Raw genomic sequence first — 15,696 nt, 5'->3', positions numbered from 1 at the left:
CCCCGTCCGCCTTTCCCAGGAAAGCCGGTCCAGAAGGCTTGCAACACCCCAGTCCGCCCACCGCACTGCGGCTGAGGGGCCAGGAGCTGAGGACGTCCAATGAGGGCCGGCGTCTCAGGTCTCAGACGTCTCAGGGAGCCCTGTCATGCCCGCTGCCATTGGCTGGCGGTAAACAGCGGAAATCCTTGCGTGGCACCGGTTGCCATGGACGCCTGCCTCCCCCCACCCCACCCCCCCTCGCACCGGAGACAGCTGCAGCCTCAAGAGTGGCAGGGCATCTGCCAGCAGGTGGCGCCATGAGAAGCCTGGACACCCCAGAATGTGCGGACCAAGGGGCACACAGCAGGGACCCTTCCTTCCAGAAAACCCCGGAAACAAGGCCAGTCTTGCTGACCTCTGCATTCCAGCCTCGGACTGCACTCTAGAGAACATTTGCTCACTAGAGAATCTTGGTGTTTATCATTCACGAGACACCCCAGAGCAGGAGAGCTAAGCTGCAGAGGCCGCTCATCAATATGTTCATCAGAATTTTAAAAAGCAATGCCTCAAACGGCTAGAATTCCTTATTTAAATGAAACCACTAGTAACTGACTTTTTTTTTGTTTTTGTTAGGCTGCCAGCCCCACATTTTTGTTTTTAGTGAGGGCCATTTACCTGCAAGGAGATAAAATCATTACTTAACTTTTCTGAAACTCATCTACCGTGTGGGATAAAGAACACCTTAATAAGGTTTTTGTAGCTGGTGAAGAGAGGGAAGTTATTTTTCTTGGGGGTTCTCACTCCTCTGACTACACACTAGAATCATGGGGTGGGGGTTGGGGGGCACTTTTAACAAGCAGCCCCAAACTAGGCGATTCAGATTGAAATGTTCTGGAGAGGGCCCTGGCATCCACGGTGTTCCCCAGGTGATTCTAAAGTGGTCAGGATGCAGAATCAGAGATGATGTAAATGAAAACATCTTGTAAAACTCCTAAGGTCCTATACAAAGTATAGGCCACTCCCCACATTTAAATGATTCCTTAGGTCTGTTGTGTCAATTCTGTATACTAAGAGTTTAATTTCTAACGGATAGAAAAAAAGCTATCCTACTGGAGTGATCTAACTAACACCTTCCCTAAGGGCCAGCCTAATATATAGGGTCCATGAAGGGCAGGGGCCTCACTGCAGAGTTCTCCCTACTCAGCAAGGACAATCTGCAAATCAGCTCCGTTGGTCAGATGCCAGGAGGTTCACTGGGCCTCCTCTGACAAAAGACGAAGACATTCATTTCAAGGTTTTGTGGAGACTTGCTGGCTTCCTCAGTCACCCAGATGTCAGAGCTGGGTTCCACTTACTAAGGGAAGGGGACTGGATAACTCCTGTTCTGTCTTCTCTCCTGTGCCCTGGTACTTTCTCGGGTTGGATCGCCCACCTCCCATGCTGATGGCAGAATATGGTCAGAGCTTGATGTTCAGCTCTCTTCTGCTTGTCCAGCTGAGAGAAGGTGACCAGCCATTCTCTATTTCTAACGTCGTTCTGCCTTTTATTCCCAATAGAGGCTTCCACAATTAGCACCGTAATTTTACCATTTTATTCCCGAACTGTATGACACAATTTCACCCTTTGTTATCATAAAAGTATGCTCCCACTCCAAATTATTACACTGCTATTCAAGTATTCACTAATAAATCAAGTATTCACAATACAGTGGCAAAGATGCACAGGTTTGTTTGGGAGCCTCGCGGAACATACCTCCTAAATGGACTGGAAGTTGTCGAGCAGTCTGACATAAGGTCCTGGCCAGATAGAAAAAGTAAAACTAATGGAGCTGATGAAATGATTGAAGAGAACAGAAGGAAGGGGACAAATGTGTGTGGAAGGGGAAAGGTGTGGGGAAGTTACAATTTTAAAGTCAGAAATTACCTTCTACTTTTTAAAAAGGCATACAGTATCTACTTACAATTTGTTTCAAATGACCTCTTTTTAGTTTCCTGACAAGTAGCCTGGGTGGTAAGGGGAAAAGGTGTGGGGACAGGAGTCAGGAGGCCAGGGATCACCACTGGCTGTGGTCTTGGGGACAGTGTCTCAGTTTCCTCATCTGTAAAAATGGGCATTAAAAATGTCTATTCTTTGCTGTGGCTGGGGGTTAAAGGATGAAGGTGTTCTGTAAACACTAAAGTGACACAGAGGGCAAAATGTGTTGCAAAGGGCTCCATAAGCAGACACATTTTTAGTACCTTTTATCTCTGTACACTCAGTAACTAGGATAGACTGAATGCATGATAACAAATAATTTAAAGGGGAATGGGGAATATGCAAATATGTTTTTTTGCCAATGCACTTCCAAATCTTTTGAATGTAAGAGAATGCATTTCTTCCCTGCTAAAGAAAACCCAAAACATGAATAAAATATGACCAGTTTACTGGAAATGCAGTCGGAGAATGCATCAAACTCAGAATGCAGAAAAGCTCTAGGAGACAAATGATACGTTTTTTTCAAGTGTGACAACTGTACTGTGGTTGTGTGTTTTACAGAAAGTCTTTTTCTTGAGTGAGTGAGTGTGAGAGAGAGAGAGAGAAAGAGACAGACAGAACATGAGTGCACACCGGCAGGGAAAGGGGAGAGGGAGAAGGAGAGAATCCCAAGCGGGCCCCATGCCCAGTGTGAGATCATGACCTGAACCAAAATCCAGAGTCGGACATTCAACCGACTGAGCCACCCAGACGCCCCAGAAAGTCTTTTTCTGGTGGAGATCCACACGGAAGTGTTTATGGATGAGATGCTAAAGTATCTTGTGATGTGCTTTCATACAGTCCAGTGGGGGTGGTGGTGGACGAAGTGGGTGGGGATATAGATGAAACAGTACTGGCCATCTGCTGATTGGGGTTGAAACCAACAGGCAGGAAGTTAGGGATTCATCTTACTTGTTTCTACTTTTGTGTATGCTTGAAAATGTCCATAATAAAAACAACACCCCTCAAAATAAAGAAGTTGAGGTAGACACATATAACGAAATTGGAAAACTAAGATCTAAGTGGAAAAAAACACAAGCCATGTAGAGCATCAGCCCATGGATACTTAAAAATGCCCAAACCACTGTATTGCTCTACACTTGCACATGTACAGGAAAAAGATCTGCAAAAAACATATACCCAGCTTCCAACAGTAGTGTTGTCTGGGGAGAAGAAAGACGCTGGGGGTGAGGATGGGTAGCAGGGAAACACTTTCACTTTTGGATTCTTCTGTATGCTTTAACTTTTAAAACTGAGCATATACTCATGTTGCTTGTGATTCAAGTAAAATTAAACACACCACGCCCACTCACTTCGCAATGGCCTCATCCCGGTCCCTGATGGCCTTCTGAAGCTGCTCCTTTGGTTCCTTGTCCTCAGACGTCACTCTGAGTCGGTCTCTCTCCTCCTTCAGTGCAGTCATCTCCACACTCAGCAGTGTCACCTAACAGGAGACCAAAGGGATGGATGTGGTGACATCATTGCTGCTGGCCTGGCCTGCAGTGTTTCCCTCAAAGAGACAGAAAGGAACAAGAAGCCCCAGGCAGGTGCAGAGCCTGTGTGTGGTGTGGGCATGTAGCTTCCACGGCCCCTGGCTCTGAGGGAGGCCCATCTCTTCTGGAGAAAGGATGCCGCATGCTAGGCTGGAGCCCACTGGCCAGGGCCGGGTGGGGTGGGGGGGCGTGGGGGATGAAATTCAGCCCTGGAAGGCAGTCAGCATGCCAGATTCCCTTTATAGGCAGCCCACCACACACCGCCACTTCCACCACAAGGCACTCCCAGGGAACTAATGAAGACCACACATGCATCGGGGCTTGGAAACAAATTTTTGGGGGTAGGGACTCAAGTTTTGTTTCCAGCCATGTTGCACTCAACATGAAACATTGCTATCCACAGGACCCCAGCTGGACCCGAAGCCTGGGCCCTGGCTCCCATTTCTGTGACAGCACTTGCGGCAGCCTGATCATTCAACTTCCCCGGGTCAAAGCCAGATGGAATTTAGACACCTATGTGATGTCATCATCTTTCACTTTAAACCTGCTACCTTTTCTGTGGTCTATGCTTCAGTGAATGGCCCCACAGCCTATTCATTGGGAGTCATCTTTTGGTGGCACCGTGCCCTTCCTGGCGGCTCGCTCAGTGACCACAGCTTACCCTACCCACGAGAGCTCTGCAGTAGCAGGAAGCACAGCCTATTCATCTGTGCATCTCAGAGCCTGTGTTCAGTGCTTGATCCCAAACTGCTTGTGCAGTGGACAGTTGTCATATTTTTGGCTAGTCATCATCCCAAATCCTTTCCTATCTGGGGGACATTCCTGGTTGCATGAGTCTTGGTGGAAGACAGGGGATACACCCCCCACTGAGGAAGCCAAAAGAGGAGAGACACATCATTTCCTAGGTACACAGGCATGGATATGTGTGTGACCTAGACTTGCCAATCACACAGCCCACCTGGGACTGTAGTCCTTGAGGTGTCGGCAAAGCCACAGGCCAGGGGTAAAATTATTACATGGACAGCAGATTCCTTCTGTGGCCTCACTTCCCATGGCTTCTTCCTGTTTTGGAGCTCAGTTCTCCAGCCTTCCTGTCAAGTCTATAAGCTATCAGACCTAATTCCAATATAGTCTCTCCCTCTCTCTCTGCTTAAGTTAAGCAGAGTGAGTTTTTGTTGTTTGCAACTGGACATCCTGCTTGGTAGAACTCTCAGTAAATACTTGTTGAATGAATGCAAGGGTGAGCCCCTTCTTCCCAGTCAGTAAGCTCAGACTGGAGTCAGGATGACTGGCCCCGCCCTCTTGTTAAATACTGCACGTACTTGGACATTTTTTGAAGGGAGGATCCATGTATATAGCTCTAGCCCTCTCACAAGGGGACAGATGCTACCATTTCAATGTACTCCCCTACTCCAGTCCCAGGCCTAATCATCTTCAGACAGACTGAAATTGAGCAAAGGCCCCAGGATCAAGCCTGAAGATCAAGCTTCCCTGGAGATGCTTCGGACTCCCTAGACTGAGACGGCAGATTTGCCAGCTACCAGGGAAGAGGAAATCAGCTACTCAGGAAGAAATCAGAGGATCCTCAACAGTGAAGAGGCATACCAGACAGTCCGCTGTTACTGTGGGCAATGGATTTGGTACTCTTAGGTGCCTGATGAGGAACATCAGGACCAGGTGCTCTGTGCTTTCGTGGTGGGGACAGTTGTGGTGAGCAGGGCTAGAAGCCCTGGGGAAGAACAGGCTGGGGCACCTGCAGAGGCCATAGGGTGCAGCTAGTCCACAGGATGCTGGTCAGAAACCCAGCCTCACCCTACATACTAGCAGGTTCTGCAGCCTGGTAGGCCAGGAACTCAAGACTCGGGAAGTACCTGGCAGAGAGAGAGTCAGACCTCCTCAGACCAAATAAACCCTAACATGGCCTTGGGTTGGCTGTGGGCCAGACAAGCTGAGTAAGCTACAGATAAAACTACATGCTAGGCAGGAAATGCCAACATTTAATATGCTCCAGATAAAAGTCCACAAGAGCTTTTTGCTTTGGTCTGGAAAACTTGGTTAAGGTAGGACCATCAGCTATCTGCCTCAGAAACAACAAGGGACTTACCTTCTTTGAGCTGCCCACACTGTTCATAAAAAGCAGGAGTAAAAATAAGTAGTTCCATCATCAAGTTGTTGTGAGGATCAAATGAGATTAATGACATCAGGGACCAAGCTCGGTGCCTGGCGGTAAGCTCTCCTCCTTCCTCTTCTCTGCACCAGTGCGAACCTCCTCGCTGATGGTCGTCATGAGGACTAACCTGGCTTGTTTATACACTGACTTAGGTTATAGCCACCCCTAAATCCACTTTTCCCACATAAGGTAGTGTCCTCACGATTGAACAGGATCAAGGAAAACATCTTGAAGTCCTACATCTAGGGCTTTATTTGCCCCTTCATTCAATAATTATTTGCTTTAGGAAAAGACAAAGAGAAGTCGGACCTCAAGCTTGTCCTCGTGGGGGTCTAAGGTTTGACTGGGAAGATGAGCTGTTGAATGAGAGAACCATGAGAAAGCAGGGCCGGGGGCTCCAGGAGGGAGGGAACCAAAAGAGTTTGAAGGAGGAAGTGAGGCCTGAAGGCTGAGTAGGGCTGATATGTACAGGTGGCAGGGAGAATCTTCTGGACAGAGGCAAAGGGCCGGGGAAAAGGCCCAGATGTGAGGAAGGCACAGGGAGTGTGTGCCATGCCCTATCATAGCCCATGTTCAATTCTGCTAAAACAAAGGAGGGGAGATGGAAACAACAGGAAAAGAGGCTAAACGGCCAGAATGCAGCCAGACTGTGGGGGCCATGAGGGTTAGAGGCTTCCCACTACTTAATGATAGGAAGTCAATCCAAAACTTGTAAGGGTATTTCATTTCAAGCTGTGCTTCAGGAAGATCAATCCAAATCCTGTGGAGGTTAAGTGGGCTGGGGGAAATACGACCAAAGCTGGGGTGTGAAAGAGTGAAGGTCTGAAATAGGGCAGTGGCTAGAAAGATGGAGGAGAGAGAACACAGGGAGATTTCACAGAGGAGGGTCACCAAGATTTCATTAGCGAAGGCCTTGTGTTCCCACTACATGCTCCACTGTGCTTTCATGCCCTTTCTGGAGTAACTGGCCAGCGCTCCTGTCAGGCCCTATAAAGGAGCCAAACACAGGACTGGGACTGTTTCTTATTGCACCTCCCACAGCCTGGTTTACTGGCTTGAGAATCGGCAGAGGGGCTCCACAGATAACTGTTTTTTATATTGCTCTGAAGGTCCTCCCTGCCTCTCAGCAGCCGTCCAGACCCCAGTCAGCCCTGGTGAAACAGGAGCCGGAAAAGCCGTGGGGAAGGGGCTCTCCACTGCGCAAGGGTGTGGGGCAGTCTGGTTATGGATTCTGGTCTCAAACACAATTATGAATTAAATGAAACCTGGACTCCCTTTTAAAAATTGGATAGGCTTCTGAGGGTCAGATCACTTCATCTTCCAGGTCCCACATTTTTTACCTCTGGCCCAGTCTCCAGGAGGAAAAAGCATACTCTCTGGTAGGAATGCAGTGGGCTGGGAGGCTGGATCAGCCCCTGGCTGAGGTCTCACCCTAGTCTAGGAGCTGCCTGCTGGAATTTTGGTTTTGCATTACCTTGTTGGGACTCTGCCTCCACGCCCCCCTCCCACCCCCGTCATCCCCCCCCCCACTCCCCCCACACCCCCACGGCAGGGTACAGAGCTGGTCTGACTCTTCTCACAATTCCAGGAGAGGCTGCGGAGCGCAGGAGTGCTGTCCTGTTCATTCTGTGTTTGTCAGGGTCTAGTGCAGCAGTGGCACACGGTCCGTGCTCGGTAGCTGCCCCACCAACTGCATGAGGAATGTTGTGCCCGCTGTGCTGGCTACCATTTCTACTGGCATTCTGGAATCCAGTCTGCATCCCGCCCACTGCCTCGGGAGGTCAGTGTTGCTTCCATGGGATGGCTTTGGATGGGTGTGGTTTGGCTAAGAGATCTGCTGCTTTGACTACGCTTCTGGGGAGAGATGAGCCATTCAAGAGGCCCAATTCTAACCCCATGGGACTGAGTGTAACTATCTGCTTGATGGGTTATCTGGCATAAACCACTTATCAGCTGAACTTTTAAGGAAGATTCCCTGGTGGAGGAGATAAGTCCGGAAATAGTTGCATCCAGACCCTCAGCAACCTGCACCTTGCTTATGCTTCTGAATAATGCCTTCTGCTGTTTCTAGTTTTGTAATTCTGAGAAGCAACAAAACAAAAAAACCCAGGCAATATCAAAGAGCTGATAAGCAGAACACCCCCACAGAAATTTAAATAGGCTTTAAAGTAAACAAAACTTTTATTAACCCTAAGAGTTTTCAGATCCACTTTGTCCTGTTTGTATTCTTACAGTGTGAAGACCTGTGCTAGGTCTGAACTCCTCCCTGGCCAAACGACTGCCTGAGGGACTCAGGTTTTAGGCATGAGAATGTCTTTGGCGGCTCAATCCCATTCTTTAGGGCTTGGCCAGAAATGAGCTACCATTTTCATAGCATCTTTCTGTCCTCGCTATCTGGTCACTCCCAGAAAGAAGAGTACAGCAATAGCTGCAGGTGGGGCTCCCAACATCTTCGAAGAGATTTATATTAGGAAATCTAATGGGCATGAACCCCCAAAAGAGTTTATTTCTATAGGGTCTTTTAAATTTAATAACTACGGACTGAAACAAACGCCAGGTTTACCTTCCATCTCTCAGCAACAGGTGCAGCAGGAAGGGACCACCAGCTTTGGACAAGGGAGGAAGGGGGCAGGCTGGGTGGGGGCAGGGTTTAAAATGCTACCTGTTTGGTGCCCCCCCTCCCAAGTGGGACAGCACACTACACGTAACCCTGTCAAAAGGAAGGGCCTCATTTACCTCCTAGGATAGAATTTAGAAGCTCCTTTCTGGGTGGGGTTGCTCCTAAGCCTTTTAAAACTTTTCAGATCGGAATACAGACGCCCTTCTCCAGGATTCTCAAGAGATAAAGTCATGATCAAACAGGAAAGGAACAGCAAGGGCAGCAGTAAGTGCTTGTAAAGCTGAAAAACAGGCTGGCGGAGGTGATGGCATTACAAAGAGAGAACAGGCCTGCAAAGATCAATTGCTCCTTGGTTTGCAAACTTCCCTGCTCAGAAGCTGCTGGAAAAACATCCGTGAATGTCCTGAGAGCTGTGGCACTTTAAACTGTCAGAATCCACCAGATAATATGGGCTCTGTGGAAGGCAGCATGTCGCCGGAGGAAATGGAGGGTCAGCTATTCTTATCCCTAACAATTTTACTTTGGGCTAAACCAGAGGGCCGTGCTCTTCTCTTGAGCTCACCTCAACTTCAGGTCACTGTCCTCTGAGAATCTGTGAGAGCAGAGCCACTTCTGAGACGTGAGAGAGGGAAACTCACGAGGGTCTCAAGAGAGTCTTGTGGGGGAGGGGTCACCGGTACATTCCCTGCACTGGACCGAGGATGGGGGTGCTCACCTGACTGTGGAGTTGCTGCAGCTCCTCTAGGCTTTGCCTCAGTTTACCCCTCTCTCCCTCCATGAGTTCCCTTAGGGCTCTTGAGTCCTCACTGGTCTGCCTTATCTGTTCTTCTAAGGAGTCATCATCAATTCTCCGGGAGCTCTGACAGCCAAAGAGAGCCACCAACCACAGAGATGGTGAGAGCAGGGGCGGGTGTGGTGAGATGGTTAGTGGGAGAGAGGGGGAAGTGAGACGGGAGGGATGGATCAGTTTGGGGGAGAGCAGGATAGAGGAGATGGGGTGGAGAAGTGGAGGGAGAGACAGGCAGAGAAAAGAGGAGACAAAGGAGGGAAGACAGAGTTAGAGGAGAGAGATTCTCTTGCCCAATTTTGATCTGCAAACATTAGCTAGACATTTATTTTTGTTTCAGGCTTCAGGGAAGTCGCATGAACAGCACACCTCCCTCTGACCTCTCCCTTCCCCCAGTGACCCAGCCTCCACAGTACAGTACCTTCCACACACCAACACGACATGTTCAGGTAAGGACAACCACCCTTTCATGACTTCATGTAATATGGGTAGAAAGACGTTAACTATTCTGTAGGAGGATGGAACTCGAAGTGAAACAACTGCCTGAGAGCCGGGGGTGTGAATGGAAATCTGTCACGAAGCTGGAAGAAACGCCAGTCTGCCCAGGAAGCCCATAGGAACACTCCTCATCTCCACAAGAGGAGCCACATCTGGAATTCTAAAAGGCCCTTGCTGATCTTCTCATCGTTCCGTGCTCCCTTGTATCCTTTCAGCAGAGGCTTCCAGTCTGGACAGTTTGCCTATTCTCAGCTAACCCCATCACGAGGACCAATGAGCTACAGAAAAATAACTTGCAGTTTTCACCGGGATTCAAATTTCTACATCCAAAACTTTTAAGGAAAGCCCTTGAACTGGAGGCCACCATGGCCTGGATTTAACCATGTGGAAAAAGGACTCCACTTATACACCAGTGTCTGCAGGAAGAGCACTCTGGAACTTCCATTCCTGGACGCCGCCCCTCTGCTCGATCACCAGCACACAGACCTCTCAAACAGTAAGGGCTCAAAGTTGCTACAGACTCTTTAAGGTTCCACTTCTGGGGTTAACCTCATCCCCTGTGCTTGCTTTCAACCTCCCACTAGCCGGGTCCTGTGGGGTGGGGAGCTTCTCGGCCCAGCCGCTTACCGTGGGCTCCATGCCATCCACAATACTCTGTATCAGTCTCTTGAGCTCACTGAGGGCCGTGCGCAAGCTGCCGGCTGGCACGTCCTTGGCAGATGAGGTTTCCGAAGACTCGTCCATCGAGGAGTCCGTGGAGACGGCCGAGTCAGCGCTGTCGTTCCCCCGGAGGTGTGAGCAGAGATAGCGGACCTGGCAGTAGGCCTCCCAGAGCTGCAGTCTCAGCTGCCCCACAGAGAATTGTTCCTGATTATGGGCTCTAGGGAGGACCGCCCCCACTCAGCTCGTCCTAGCGTAGGAACCCAACATGCTGACACTCAAGAGTCTAGTTCTGGCAGAAAGACTTTTTCTTTTTTAAATCACCTGTCCCAAGAACTATGGATACTTATGCTGGGCCTAGTACGTCTATACGGACTCCCAGTTCTTAACTCTCCAGCCCTCTACCCATCTCCCATTTCTCTATACAGTCGGATACTGTGGTGGGAATCATGATTAGGGGAGTGAGTGGTTGTGAGGAGAATGAAAAAAAGCCAACTGGATGGATCATGAATGTTCTAGAGCCCAGTCAATGCAAGAGGCATGAGGCTGAGGATTAGCCGACAAGCATTTCCTAAGAGGCACTGGGTAACAGTGAGCCAGGGACACGCTCCGGTCAGGGCCTGCTTCATGACAGCTCCAGCCAGCAGGCCTGGGCTCACACAGGCGCAGGGCCACAGACCCTTGCCAGGCTGGAGCTGGAACCATAGGAACTGGACAAGGGAGGGCTGACGGGCTCCTGAAGTCCCCAGGCAATCTCGTGTGCTGGACCGATGGGGCATCAGCACCTGTTCTCTCTCTTGCTCCAGTTCCTCAGCCTCCATGCTCTGTTCGATCTCGGACAGGAGGGACGTGCTGGTGGCGGCAGAGCTCTGCAGGCTCCTCTCCTCGGTGAGCTCCTCCACCTTCACCTGCAGCTGTCGGTAGGAGAGCCGCACCTCCTGGAGCTCCAGCTGGCTTTGGTGCAGCTTTCAAAGAGACAGCAAAAGGTAGTGAGGGTTCCCCGACCACAAACAAATGAGAAAAACTGCCCCGAAACCTGATCACACTTCTAGGTCCAACCACCAATTTACAGAAAAATACAGAGGAGAGAAGAACATGCTAGATTACATCAGGGGTGTGCAGGCAGTAAACTCCAGATTTGGGAAATTCTACAGGACAAACAGCTCAGCTTCTTTACGATGTATATTAAAAAAAAATTTTTTTTAATATTTATTTTTAAGAGAGAGAGTGAGACAGAGTGTGAGCAGGGGAGGGCCAGAGAGAGAGGGAGACACAGAATCCGAAGCAGGCTCCAGGCTCTGAGCCGTCAGCCCAGAGCCCGATGCGGGGCTTGAACTCATGGACTGTGAGATCGTGACCTGAGCCGAAGTCGGACGCTTAACCGACTGAGCCACCCAGGCGCCCCTTTACGATGTATATTTTAAGAAAAAAAAGATAAAGGTCTGGAACCTATAGGTTAAAAGGAGACTTGAGAGACATATCAACCAACTGTAGTGTGTAGGCCTATTTTAACTTGCATCTTGATTCAAGTAAAAAATGTGAGGAGCAACTGGGACATTTATGAGGCAGTTACGAATTTGAACACTGGGTATTTGAAATTAAGAAAATACTGCTGTTTTCCCCTTAGGTATACTAGTCCTGTGGCTGTGTTTTTTTAAGTTATCATTTAGAGGTAGTCTTTGTTTACAGATGAAATTATAAAAATTTGCGGATTTACTTCAAAATAGTATGAGAGAGAATCAAGAAGATGTAATGAATGTGGGGCAGGACTGACTGGGGCTCACTGGTTTGTATCGCTGGCAGTGGGGTACACTGGGGCATCATCACACTATCCTATTTTTGAATGTCCGAAATTCCCCATATTAAAAAACTAAACACACACACATATAAAGGCATACAAAGTAAGGTACCATTAGATGCTCACCAGAATACCTAAAATAAAAACCCGCCACAAAATAATAATGATACCAAGTATTGATGAGGATGTGGAACACCCAGGACTTTCACTGCTGTTGGGAGTGAAGATATACAATCACTCTGAGAAACTGTAGGGCAATTTCTACTGAGTGAAATACACAGCTGTCCCATGACCCAGCTGTTCCACTTCTAGGTGCAGACCCAACACAAATGGCTGTACATGTGCCCAGAAGACACACAAGAGGTCTATAGCAGCCTTCTTCCTTCAGAGCCACAAACGGGGGCAGGGTGCCTGGGTGGCTCAGTCGGTTAAGCTTGGAATTCTGTCTCCCTCTCTCTCTGCCCCTCCTCTGTTTGCTCTCTACCTCTTTGTCTCTCAAAAATAGACAAACATTTGAAAAAATAAAATAATCTTAAAGAGCCACAAATGGGGAAACAATCCAAATGCCAATATAGAACGGAGAGAGACAGTCACATACTAGAATACTACACAGCAGTGAGAAAAGAACACACTGCTACCATATGCCATAATGTGGATGAATTTCATAGACATAATACGTCAAGCAAAAGCCTGACATTAAACAATATATAATGTGTAATTCAAGTACGAAAGTTCTAAACCTTCCTCCAGATACAAGAGATGCAAGTGGAAGAGAGGTCTGCTTTTGACCAAGTGTCAGATACTGACCAGGAAGGGCAAGAGGGAGGCCTGTAGGATACAGATAATGGGCTTTATCTTCATCTGGGGGGTGTTACACGGGGATATATATATCACACACATACATACACACACACATATATATATGTATATACATATATGTATGTATTTTAATGCTTGATTTATTTTTGAGAGAGAGAGAGCACAAGCAGGGGAAAGGCAGAGAGAGAGGGGGACAGAAGATCAGAAGAGGACTCTGTGCTGACAGCAATGAGCCCAATGTGGGACTCGAACTCATGAACCATGAGATCATGACTTGAACCAGAGGTGGATGCTCAACGGACTGAGCCATGCAGGTGCTCCATGGGGGTATATATCTGTAAAAATTCACTGGGCTGTCCACTTAGGATTTTTATGTTTTGCTGTATGTATGTCGTATTTTAATGAAAAAACAAATGAAGGGGAAAGGGTCTGGAAAGACACTGGGGATCGGATTTGGAAAAATATGTGAGTAGAAATACCAAGAATTCCCAAACCCAGGAGAAAAGCGGTCTCTGCTATTTTCTGTCATACCTCACAGTTTACAGGTAAAGCCCCAGGCCTGGGAAGAGCCTTACACAGCGTGTAAGGCTCAGAGAAGGAGAGGGATGCCAGTGGTGGAGAGGACAGCAATGTAGTTTTCATGGCTTACAGCCAGGGCTCCTTCCTTCTCTTGCTGCCGCTACTTCACCCCTCTCGGCGTACTCTGTGGCCCCTTTCTCGTGGAGTCCAAGCAGGGTACCGCTACCCGGTGAGGTTCCTCTTGCTGGAGGTAAGACACGACTCCACCATGGCTGCTAAATGCCATGCTCTACTAGTGCACTCCACCACTACACTTGGCTTTTAACACACAGGCCCTGCCCGTAGAACCTTCATCTGTTTGCACTTGTCTGCATACTACACCTGCACAGGAGCAATGTCTCCTGCTCTTGTATTTGTGGATTGCCCATCCCTCCCTTGTAAAAGATTTTTTGGAAGTTGGGGATGGGGAAAGAATGTCCTGGGATTTAAATGTAACTAATTTATCCTTTCATTAGAATTTCTGGGGTCACCCCCGTTCGTTAAAAATAGAGCAGACACTGTCCTGTCTGTTGCAGATTGCAGGCCAGGTAAGCCGTGGCTCCTGCAGAGATGCAGACACTGAGCAGCAGTGGTGGCAACTCGGAGCTCTGCAGTTCTCATGAATGGAGGAGGCTGCCTCTCAGAGCATCCACGCGGATCCTTTAGATGCCCTAGGGCTTCACCTCTGCTGGTTGGGAGCAGACCGTGGTTGGCTAACAGCACCAGTATCTTGACTCAGAAGAGCCTTAACTCAGAAGAGCCGGTGCCTGGCTGCTAAGAGAGTGAAAAAGGCCCTGGCAAGTCTGCTCTGCGTGGTTCCCATGCATCAGCAATACCTGCTGGTCCAGTGGGAACTCCTCCAGCCCCAGTATTGAGAAAACTCAGAAAGAAGAAATTAGGGTTAAAAAAAAAAAAAGAAAGAAAAAGGACATTCCTAAGAAGCATTTGGCACAATTACAAATGGCATACTAAGTTGGCAAAATGCTTTACAATTATTTTCTAGGTAACTCCACATACATCTCAGCAGGAGAAGTTCAGCACAGACAAGAACAAGTTCTTATGCACTGGACAAAATTAGTTCAATTACTCATGCGCACTTGAGGGTGCTTAATTAATTATAACAGCAAGAGAATCAAAGACCAGGACAGGTCTGCCCTATCTGGTCAATAACTGGTCCAGAAACATATGCAGAAAACAACACATCAGAGGAGGCTTAAATATAAGAAACCTCTAAAATAAGGAATATCATCCTTTATATAAGAAAGATGTCACTAAATATATATCTATCAACAAGGAAGACACCAAATCCTTGTTGTACAGCACACTGAGCTTATGACACTCATGCCACCAGAGGTGGCAGAAGTGGGAGCGCTCTCTTGTTTCACACTGAGGGAACGAAGATGGTATGATGTTAAGTGTCAGAGCAAGGTCTACACTGCAGGCCACCTGCTCCTGGGTCACCCCACAGTGAGTGGAGCCTACGCTTCCCGATGATGAAATCCACCTACTCACTGGGACAAGGTCCCTGCACACATCTGTAAGATGCCCATGTAGGTATAAATCAGAGAAGGACAGACAGAATACTTTACTGGGTATTAAGAGTTTAGCAAAATGCCCAATTTTTCAACTTACTGGGCATTCCAAAAATAATTTTTATCCCTATTCTCAGCCTGAAAAAGAAAAGACGGTTGGATTTAATCAGTGGTTTAAAAAATCATTGTTAGGCAGTAGAACCCCAACTAGATAGTGAACCAGATTAAAGCGGGGCTACCCTGGCTGTGCAGGCCTGTTGCCCTGCCTACTTAGACTTCCTTTTGTCCTTTATCTGAAACAAAGGATTAAAATCGTGGAATTATATACATTCCAAAGCCATCGACTCTATATTTTGCAAGTCTGATTTAGGACCTCTCAACTACTATCTGAGTGAGCTGGAATTCTTATTTCTGTATCAGTACAGGCTATGTTAGCAACAGAAAGGGCTTTCTGGAAAACACTGGTAATTAGCAGCAGCTTAAGGAGAATCTCCTATGAGCTAAAGGAAAAAAAATCACAAAAAGGTGGGAAAGATAAGAATTCAGCCCATAAAAGCAGATTTTCCAAATCAAAGTGTGAACTGCCTGATGTGATATATAGGCCATGGGGTGAGTGGCCCAATGGAAAGACAGTGGATGTGCAGACATTGAGGACGTGAGTGTGTGTGACGTGGGGCTCTTGCTGCTGGACAGCACACAGCCCACTGTGCGAGCCAGGTACTAGATGGAGCGTGCTGGTCCCGTTCTTCCCTGTCCTGAGGTCCCCAGT

The 15,696-nt window shown here is 48.1% G+C and overlaps 1 protein-coding gene across 5 annotated transcripts in view; it reads right to left on the bottom strand.

The window, feature by feature from the left end:
• BICDL1 (BICD family like cargo adaptor 1) overlaps positions 1-15,696 on the bottom strand; it is a 104,642-nt gene that overhangs the window by 5,649 nt on the left and 83,297 nt on the right. For 3 of the 5 annotated variants that reach the window (XR_008422143.1, XM_053902096.1, XM_019467293.2), the window contains exons 5-8: positions 11,006-11,185; positions 10,188-10,406; positions 8,991-9,134; positions 3,306-3,436 (exon numbers count right to left, since the gene is read on the bottom strand). Coding sequence is in view for 4 of the 5 variants with exons in the window: in XM_053902096.1 (XP_053758071.1) it covers positions 3,306-3,436; positions 8,991-9,134; positions 10,188-10,406; positions 11,006-11,185 (674 nt within the window). In the remaining variant the exon portion in view is untranslated. The remainder of the gene's footprint in view (positions 1-3,305; positions 3,437-8,990; positions 9,135-10,187; positions 10,407-11,005; positions 11,186-15,696) is intronic. The other 2 variants (XM_053902097.1, XM_019467295.2) reach the window with 1 other exon arrangement.

Source organism: Panthera pardus, unplaced genomic scaffold (genome assembly GCF_024362965.1).
Source record: "Panthera pardus isolate Hobbes unplaced genomic scaffold, ASM2436296v1 HiC_scaffold_15, whole genome shotgun sequence".
Classification (NCBI taxonomy): Eukaryota; Metazoa; Chordata; class Mammalia; order Carnivora; family Felidae; genus Panthera; species Panthera pardus.
This window is presented reverse-complemented; position numbering and strand designations above follow the sequence as displayed.